At 39.0% G+C, this 10,454-nt stretch overlaps 1 protein-coding gene and 1 long non-coding RNA gene across 2 annotated transcripts in view; one reads left to right on the top strand and one right to left on the bottom strand.

The window, feature by feature from the left end:
* Positions 1-7,898: 7,898 nt before the first annotated feature.
* The window catches only part of LOC112965443, a 30,249-nt gene continuing 27,693 nt past the window's right edge, over positions 7,899-10,454 (bottom strand). The window contains exon 4 of the long non-coding RNA XR_003253295.1: positions 7,899-8,573. This is a non-coding gene — a long non-coding RNA (uncharacterized LOC112965443). The remainder of the gene's footprint in view (positions 8,574-10,454) is intronic.
* LOC112965441 (ethanolaminephosphotransferase 1-like) overlaps positions 9,272-10,454 on the top strand; it is a 38,722-nt gene continuing 37,539 nt past the window's right edge. Inside the window, exon 1 of the mRNA XM_026064425.1 lies at positions 9,272-9,336. Within this exon, the coding sequence (XP_025920210.1) occupies positions 9,307-9,336 (30 nt within the window). The 5' untranslated portion in view covers positions 9,272-9,306. The remainder of the gene's footprint in view (positions 9,337-10,454) is intronic.

The raw sequence follows: 10,454 nt of genomic DNA, 5'->3' as shown, positions 1-10,454 counted from the left end.
CCATTGACTAACTAGGAGTTTCACTTTCGACTCCAGTGGAACAAGGTTTTTACAGGATTTTGTAAACTGAAAATTTAGATTCAATAGGACAGATGACTTTCATTCATATATTTATCTGCACCTTCTTAGGAGACAGGAAATATCCTTCATGCTTGTGTATGGACATCTTTGTATATGTTAAGAGTACAGTGTTTTTTATATAGTACTTTTGCAGACAGTATTTGTAGTCTTTTTCCTAAATTATATTTAAAACTATATCAGCAATTTTTTCTGTTTAGTTAGTTTTTTCAAGCCATCTCAGTTTAATAAAAGCCATGACTATCTGAGGCAGTGAAAAAGATTCTCTCAAATTAACATTTTCCATTTCCCATAAAATCGGTGAGTCAACAACCCACTGTTTTGCAAATAAAATCTTGCARTCTTCTTCATATGACTTTGATGAATTGGAAGACTGGCAGTCTAATTAAAAGTTGGTGAATAATATTTAAAATAAAGCAAATCATTCATTGCCTTTACATTTTCTGTCATTGCATGCCTGTGTAGAAGAGTCCTGAGCCAACTCAATTGCATAATTCTATAAGGCTGTCTTAGTATGTACGCTATTTCTTATTCCTCTTCCTGCTGTAATGGTAGCTGACATAATGTAGTATTTCAAGAGCTGCATGATCATTAATTTCCTTGTACACAGCAAATGCTAATGAGGTAACAATGTAATGAAGTCACATCAGAGAGATGTTGTGTCTGATATTACTTGCCGCAGGACTTTTTCCCAATGATGGTGTAACTGTACTTGTTTTTGAGTGCCATGTTACCCCCATGAATTTGCAAAGGTTTTCTGTTTGCTAGATCATTTTGGGGACAAATACTCTGGATATAAAAAGTTATATGCTTTGTTGAGTCTCATAAAAGTGCAAGTAACAACCATGATTTCATTTTATTGCTTTACCAATAGATATTACCAATACTGATACCAATAGATATATCAATATCATTAAAGAGACATTAATGTTCTAGATTTTTAGTGTTCTGGATTTTTATTTGTAGGATATGCATATATATACATATATATGTATTCATATGTGTTTATTTCTGTTTATTTCTGTTTATTCATCTGTGTTTTGATAGAAGAGTAATTGCAAAGATGTATCCATGAATTGGATGTTAGTAAATCTAGGGGAACCATTTTTCTAAGGGTTGTTTTGCAGAGGGAGGAATTGGAATTTTGCATCTTTCCCTGAAATAACTCCTGTCTTATGGGTCAGGATACTAGACCACACAGCTGCTTGACATATGTGGTACAGAACCCCTGTTTAGCATCCCTCATGAAAACTGCAACCCACTTTTAATATGTCTGTGCTTTTGGGCATAGAGTTGTTTCTTTGGGTTCCCCAGAGATTTAAGTACATCCTCTGGCAGAACTCCAGCTGCGTGGGAATTCTGGCTGCTGTTTAATCCTTAACGGGCTGATAGTACCTTTGAAAGCACGTGTTTGCACACACACAGAAATAGATGTAGTGCAGAATCCTAATGCCATTTACTTTTACCAACCACAGAAGACAAAAAATACATAGAAATCAACTTCCTTACCACATTAGAGTATTTTTTGAATAGGGGTGATTAAGGTTCTTTTTGTGCAGTTCCATGAGAGTTTGCAGATTGCGCTTTTTACGCAGGTTTATGTTTTTGCTAATCTAGGCCAGCCTCTAGCTTTGTCCCCTTACAGCAACAAATGTGTGTCTACCTTCTGTTATCCCTTCTTTGTATTTGATCCTATTTCCATGTTCTTTTCCCATCATACTGGCTTCTTTGTTTAGTGTTTTGGACCCTTTCCATTAAACAAACTCTTTTCCTGAAGACAATTTAGGCAACATCCTTAATATAACTACTGTTGATTGAAAAAGAGTTGCTGATTTCCAGTATTATCCCCTCTCCCTGTTTTGGGTGCTAACAGTCCTGTTGGTAAGGAATCAGATTTGTCTAGTCTCATGTATTGAGCAAGAACCTGACTCTTGGGGCCAGCACATTATGACTTCTCGCCCCAACACCTGCTTCTCACTTGGTTGCAGCGTGGCTCTGATGTCTCTCTGCATGGATTGCACATTTCAAGCACAGCTAGTCAGCAGATCTGTGATCCATCAGCCTCCTACTCCTGCAAATGGCGTTGCGGTAGATAGCAGCTAAACTTGAGTCAGCAGTGTGCCCTGGCACCAAAGGCCAACAGCATCCTGGGCTGCATTAACAGTAGCACAGCCAGGAGAGTGAGGGAAATATTATCGCCCTTTACTCAGCACGTTAGGCCACATCTAGAATACTGCGTCCAGTTTTGGGCCTCTCCAATATAAGAAAGACATTGACAAACTGGAGCACATTCAGCAGAAGGTTACTGAGATGGTCAGGGCTGGAGTACCTACCCTATGAGGAGAAGCTGAGGGAGCAGGACTTGTTCAGCCTGGAGAAGAGACGGCTTTGGGGGGACCTAACAGCAGCCCCCCAGGACCTACGGAAGGCTCATCAAGATGACCGTCCCAGGCTCTTCACAGCAGTGCAAGGTGGGAGGACGAGACATAATGGGCATAAGCTGAAACAAGAGATGTTCAGATAAGGAGAAACTTTTTCCCCATGGGGACAATGGGGCGGTGGAAAAGGCTGCCCAGGGAGGTTGTACAGTCTCCATCCATGGAGGTTTTCAAGACCCGACTGGATAAAGCTCCAAGAAACCTAATTTGGCCTATGGCTGAACATGGTTAGAGAAGGAGGTTGGACCTCCTGAGGTCCCTTCTGGCCTGAATGAATTATCCTGTGATCCTATGATCCTGTCCTGTGATTCTGTCATCTCGGAGCAGTGGCACTGCTCTGCAGGCAAGGTGTGATTGTCATTATTGTACTTTACTCCCTAAAGCATCTTTGCCAGACCTATGGCACCACATGCCCAGATGGGTGTATAGATACTTCCATTAAGTGACAGGATGTGGCATATGGCCCAGTGCATGTGTCAGGAGCTGTGAAAATGGGAAGGTCTGAATGATGARTATACATCCACGAAGAAGAAGCCACAGCCCAGCAGTTTCCATAATAGCAGCTTCCTAACAGCTTAGTAATATCAACTGGAATTGGTAAGGGATAGGGGGAAAAGGCAGGGTAGTCCAAAATAATTAAGCAATGGGAGATATAAAAAAAGTCTATTATTTATGAAAAATTAATTGAATGATAATATCACATAAAGTAATTCCATTATTAGGATTATCAGGCTTGTGTTCTGGAATGTATCATCACTTTTAAACTGCTAAATGCTTGGAATTTGTTTGGCATCCGCAGTGTTGTATAGCTCCGTTGTTGTTTTACAGTTTACTTCTTTTCTTTCTCTTTGTAAAGTTTTGTTAAAATCCAAGACTGTGTCCCATAACGTCTACAAACTTGTAAAAATATATATAAAGTAGAATTAAAAACTGTTTAGTGTATTCTAGGAATCTGAAAGGTGGATGGAGAATTATTACCAGATGTAGTTTCAGTATTTCAGTATTTTCTTTAATTTTTGTGGAGTTCCAGAAGTATGAGATACTAAAGAAGGAAAGCTCCTGTTGCATAACTGTGAAATAGCTTGCCCAGAAGGGATAGTTCTTACTGAGCTCTCTGAAATAAAGCCTGATTCATGCCCGGCATTAGACGGGTTGTTTTGTAACCTCCCAAACCACAAAGAATTAATCTCACGTAAAAGTGAAGATTCTTGGTATTGAGACAAGCCCCCCGTCCACTGTTATCCTTCCTTTAGGAGAATATCGCAGAGAGGTGACAAAAGAAGCTGTCAGAAGTTATTTAAAGCTGCCGGAAGTTATTCGTAGCTGTCGGGGGGGCCAGGGCTGTCCCCCCAGCCCAAGGGAGCAGGGCCCCGGGGGCGGCCGGGGGGGCATCGGGCACCGCTGCAGGGACGGGAATGGGGATGGGGATGGGACGGGTCCCACGTCGGGGCCTCCCCCGGGGCCAGCTGCGCCCCGGCACCCAAACCTCCAGGAGGGGGGATGCTCTCCAGGCCCAGAGGGAGCAGTAAGGACAGTAAAGTTCGCTTACCGCCTCTACATAACACCTTTTATTTCATCCCTCCCCAATTTTTTTAGACGTGGTAGAATTTTAGGCTGATAGAGTATTAGAGCGACAGTTGGGTCACAAATGGGAGACCGTAAAATGTGATCGCTTGTTTAAATATTTTTTCAAAGATACACTGTTGAGCAGTGGTTTCTCAAAGTTTCTCCATTGGCAGATCCCTCAAAATTTTCCATTTGAGATGCAGATCACTGCGTATAAGTATAGGCCGGATGACATTCAGCTTGTGTTTTTGCTTGTTTTAGAAGTAATCGATAGGCTCCCAGGTCCCATGAGCAAATATCGTCAAAAACTGCTTCTGTAGGGTTATTATTTTCAGTAGATTACTTATTCAAAGAGCACAGTTTTATATGATTTTGCCTATTTTGAATTTGATGGATTGATTTTCTGCTGTTTTAAATTGTCTTCTATTATTTTCATGAAAAGCTAAATTAGGAGGAGGATAAAATGATCCCCCCCCCCCATTCATGTTAAACAGACTTAAACAACTGTACAAATCCAGAGCTCACTTAAAACTACAGGTTTGGCTCTAATTTGATAACACTTTGAAGCAGGTTTAGATTGGGGGAGAACAATGTAATTTATGTGGAATAAGGTTTGGGGGGAACTTACTGCATTTTAGCGGCTCTCATTCAGGTGCTTTCCCTACAATACATATGAAGTACCTTACCGTTTCACATTTAGGCATAAGTTACCTCAGTTCCACAACATTCATCATGAGGTAATGACATGCACAGGGACAACTGCTGTGGTGCATCTCAAGGCAAATAACTTGTTATCTTGTAGGAACTTCTTTGTATGTTTTTACCCTTTTTCATCCTTTGCTGTTTTGCCAGATACCTTTGCTCACTAGTAGATAGTGGATTCTTTTGTATGTATAACACAGATAGGATGAACATTTGACTTAAGAGATATCTGGATGTTCACCAAGCCTACAGGATCTCTGAGTTGTTAGAATATCAGCACATATATTCAGCTATGGCTCTTCCATACTTGTGCCAGACTTGGCTGAGTTTGCCTGCAGGAAAAGAGCAAACATCACAGTATTCTTCATATAAGTCCTTATGTAGTTGTTAGATGGCTCTCTTTTCTGTGTTGGAACAGCTAGTGTATTCTTCAATGATTTAAAAGAGGCATCTATTTTCACATGAAATACTACAGAGTTCACAGAAATGTATATTCAGTATATTTCAACCTAAACTGTGAATGCTATCTGATATATAGCTATTTTAAACATTACTTTATCTGAGGAGAAAGCTTTTCTGTCTTTATATTCTTAATAGTCTTACTTACTTCTTTTGATAAAAGTGAGCTYAAGTATAAAGTTGAACTAAAATGGGCAGACTTTATTTGAATAAACTTATATTGCTTATACTTAAATTATGTATATAATATGACATTTTTAACAATATTGCGGCTGTATCCTTCGCTAGATACTCTTGGGTGAATCACAGCCCACCTGTGCTTCAATCTTCCAACATAGACAGTGGGGATAGTAAATCCTGTCCTGATTCACAGAGTTACTGCGAAACTTAATGAACAGGCTGAGTCAGCTGATTTTGAGGCAGGAATGAAAGGTGTTGTTGAAAATTTGTCATTACTCRTATGAAATTAAAACCCATGCACTCATTTTGATAGTAACAATTCAGATGTAAAAAACACAAAGGTTTTATTCTGTATCTCTGCAGGGACATGACTGTATGGCACGGTACCGTGCTGCAGATAATTTAAGAAAAGGAATTGCCTGTTACAATAATGATCAGCTTGAGTTAAAGTAACCGTCTCCCAGTAGTTAATGCAACTGCATTGCTTCAGGGTTACCTCAGAAATCTTTTCCTGATGCTGAAGTTTGTGTAGACACGCTTTATATTCTTCCCTGTATTGTAGTCATTCCAGAGGTTTATTCTAGGGCTGCCTCCACAGTGCGACGTTGCAGAAGGCCAGGCAGGAGACTGGGTGCTAGACCCAGCCGTGAACTCTGTTTAATGGTTAGTTCACTACCTGATTCTTTTTTCTTTTCAAGAAGCTCCCTCCAAGATGATAGCTAGACGTTGTTTTGGGAGTAGTCCACTCTGGAGACTGGTACCAGAAGGCATTATGGGCCATTTTTGGCTTTCACCATCCTTCAGTGCTATGCCAGCAGGGGCTTTTGGATCTTTGAACAGACACAACTCAACCCTCACTTTCATGCTGTGAAAATAACATAGTGATGGGTTGTAATAAAGTCTCCAGATTATTTAAAGCACTTTTTGAACTGAAACATGCTCGTTGCTGAAGAGGAAAGAGCTAATTTCCATGCTTCTTCATATCTGTTCAATATTCCTTTCCCATCCAGAAGACTACAGTTCATCCAAAGACATAGGAATGAACTGGGTGCAGTGTGAGCATTCTTGAAATGTCTTAGGTGACATTATAGAACCTGGCTGTAATCAACTTTTTTTTTTTTAGTAACAGATAAGGACCGTTTTGATTTTTGGTGCTTGACTTTGGAAACGTTCAAGCAGACAAAACACTGACTTTGTCTTATGTTTTCCAAAATGTCTCTATATTAGAGCAAAAAAGTAATTTTAAAGAAACAAGATTATTTCTGCTTTTTTTCTCCTGGGAGCACATGGCTTTTCTGGTAAGCCAGTGAGTACTTTGGGTAGAAAGGCTAATCTTGCTGTTGCTATTTAGCAAAGGATTTTATGATTTTATGCACGGCTTTGAAGGATTGGAGTGAAGGGGAGAAAGAGGAGAAAGCAAAAGCAGAAGGAGCAGGAGCAGGTCATTCAGGTATTCTAACCTTTGTTCTTATCTGAGTATGGCTGAATTCATTGAACTTGCTGGTCAGCAAGTTATCACGTATCTGAACTAGTCTTTGAAACTCAACCAGTCTTTGAAGAGCAACTGAGGTAAGGAAATGGGCAGTAGGTAGACTGAAACTTTTGGCTGATTCGTGGCCACCTGGAACCTTAATAGCTCTAATGAATACTTTGAATTCCCTTTCATTTTCAGAGGATTTCCTTGGTTCTTGTGTGAATTAAGTACTAGCTGACTGTTGCATTTGCATAGGCATTTTATGCCTTGGTATTATTGTTACTTTTGATATTAATGTAAGCAAAGCCCATGGACAGTTAGACTTGGTTATTTGCATGCAAGCAGTAATATCAAAATATTGATCAGCTGTAATAATCAGTGTTTGAAAGATATAGTATAAACTGCAGTATCTGGAGTTGCAAATACATTACAGAATAGGGAGAGCTTTATTTTACCTGCAAATTCATTTTTGCTGATATAACATATTTAAGAATAATTTTAATATATATTCTGGCAGAAAAGTTTCTGATGACATAATTATCTCATGTTTTAAATAATAGGAGTGGTAGAAGCAGAGAAAAATGATACATGTAAGTGAAGCTTTGAATATTTAGAGAAAACAAGTCAGTGATGTATGCTTCACTTAATCATACATTTTATTCCCTGCAGAAAGTTAATCTGCCCTTTCTGAGTGGTAGTTCATAGGCAATTCCTTAGATATTTGCAAGTACATAACATATAACTATATTCTAATAATTTTACAAGTATACTACATTTATTACCTGTGATCAAAACTTAACCACAGGCTGTAAAATAACTAAGCAAATGCTTTGTTTTCTCCAGAAAGTAGTTAAAATTTATTCTTTGTATGCACATAGAAAAAGGAAAGTTAGTGAGAGTTCCTGAGCACCCCATAGCCTATCTTCAGTAGCTCGGAAAGATTAGACCAAAAGTCGTAGCTTGTGCATTCGGAGGCTGAGGCATGCTGCATTAGTCTTCTGTCCTGCTTGCACGTGCCTGCTGAAGGCCCATGGACTGCTCAGAGGTGYGCGGGGTGAGCATCTGCGGAAGTGCTTGGAGCGTGCAGAGACTGCAACTGGGAGCAATGTTGCCTGATTTCAGACATCTAAAAGGTGCCTAAGTTTAAGATATATGCCTGGGCTCCTTTGATAACTAATGAAAAGGAACAGATATTTCTGGAGTGCAATCTCATCCAAAGGTGTACCTGGCTAAGAGGTGAGATAAATTAACTATAGAAAGAATCACTGTGGAGAGAACCATTACCTGTTAGTTAAAGTTAGGTGAAATGAATTCCTCTCTATTGTCAACTCTTCTGCTTGTGAACACCTTCAAAAAGCTGTAATCTAAGGAGTCCCTATCTTATTTCCATTATCCACGTACATATGTTTGGACAAAGCTGTATAAGGATATATGTGAATTTTTATGTGATTCATATACCTCATGCTAACAACATGCGCCATGTACACACTTTCCAAGTCCGAGAATCTGTACGAATTACATGTTCCACCCACATGAATACTAACTTCTGCCGCAGCGGACCTGCCCATGCTCAAGAACTTAGTTGCAGATAGTATTATCAATTAAAATCTTCCGTCTGTATATTGTTCAGAATTTGTGTTCTGAAATCTCAGGGCAGGATAATTCTTGATGCTGAGCTGTAAGGAGAAAGCAGACAACAGCAATTCAGTGTAAGTTCAGATTTCTGAAATACTTTGTTTGGAAAATATGCAGATATGTGCTTATTGGAATTTATAAGAACATAATATCTTTACAAGTCTGTCTAGAAGGGAAATTTTATTTTAGCGATTATGTATAGCCCCTGCTAGAGCATATTTTTATAGTAACACTGCTTTACAGCAATTAGCATAGTGGAAATGTGACTGTTTTACTATGTCCAAACCTGTGTATCTCTGTGAGGTGGTGTCCCACTTACGACCTTGTTCCACATGCATTATGTATTCTACATGCTAGCAATGAACTGCTGCTGAGACCATGCATTACTGATGGTGCAAATAAAGATAATTAAACAAAAAATACATTAAAATGCAGACTTTTATTGGAGATCTTGTAAAATGAGTAAGAATTTATAAGGGAAATGTGACTACAGAACTGTTCGCCATTGCATCAGCCTAAACCTTTGTGTTTGAATGTAGAGTTGCTAACAATATATTGTAAACCAGGTCACCGCTTTTTAATTAAATTAAAACTGTATGGGTGGTTATCAGAATGAAATAAATTTATTCCAGTCACATTCAGAATGATTGTTCTCAGATGCTGAAGGATTTACAGTGATGGAAAAAGGTTCATTCTTCAGTGCTCTGTTTCACAAGTCTGCTTATTTCCTCACAGTACAGTGCTGTGGATACAAACCCTTTATCTGTGTATGTTATGCAGCCCATCTGGGACAAAATTATTAAGGTAAGAGTCTTATTTAATAGAAATATCAAGTGATAATGTAAGAATTTGTTTTAAGATGCAAGAGAGAGATTTCATTCTAAAATAGCTATTGTTCTACAAAGCTGAAATTAAGACAACTGTGTAAAAAATACAGGATATATAGCTATATTTAAGTTGAGTATCTTTGGATTTTGAGTTATTTAAAAAAAGCAAGGTTGTATTTGTTTTTCTGATCATTGTACAAAAAGCATCCGTTTCTATTACAGCTTTCATTAAATAGCTTTACAGACACTGAAGGATTTACCTAGTACAAATTATTTTGCTACAGCATATGCTGCCTAACAACAGCATTCCTTTATCTCTGTGCTGTGCACATGGTTTTGTGCAAGTGCTGTCTCATTTTCTCCCGCGGGTACTTGCTCCCGGGAGCTAGGCGTTTCTCTGAGCAGCTGAAGATGAGAGCGGTTACCATGATCACCATAACGACTGGGAGGTGCCATCTCTCGAATGCATTATGATCTGCAGTTTTTAAAAATAGAACTGCTCACAATTAGTTTTGCTGTCGTTGGCAAAAATAGAGGCTATATCTCAAATAAATATAAACTGTATTGATCTTCAGGGAAGCAGTGACTTCTGCATCTGTCTCTTAAATGGAAATCTCTGGATTGGAACAGACTTGGATATGAACCTATATGCATAAAATGGATGTATGTGGTCAGAATGCTGTTGGATTCATCATATTGGTGTTTTATAACCCAGCTATTACTTACGCTTAATATAGCAGGAAAATCATCATCTCCTGTTCATAACCTTAATGTAATTTCATAAAAGTTTTTATATGAACTAACTTCAGGATCAGAAAAGACCAGAACAAGATGCGAGAAGAAAGCAATTCAGAGATGCTAAATTGAATTCAGAAATTCAATTTAGGGCCAGTTGTTTCTGTTCCCACCACAAGAGGGAGGAAAGCAATGAGGTAGGGAAGCCCCCACCACTCTGGAACCCACACGGAGACTGAGTGCAGCCTTTGCCACATGTTCCCTCTGCCTTTACTCGCACTTGTGTGCTGGGTTAGGAGACCCATGAGTATTCAACTGCTGTCAAATTGGAGGCAGAGTAGTAGCATTATCGATGCAAAA

Source organism: Apteryx rowi, unplaced genomic scaffold (genome assembly GCF_003343035.1).
Source record: "Apteryx rowi isolate R43461 unplaced genomic scaffold, aptRow1 scaffold_216, whole genome shotgun sequence".
Taxonomy (NCBI): domain Eukaryota; kingdom Metazoa; phylum Chordata; class Aves; order Apterygiformes; family Apterygidae; genus Apteryx; species Apteryx rowi.
This window is presented reverse-complemented; position numbering and strand designations above follow the sequence as displayed.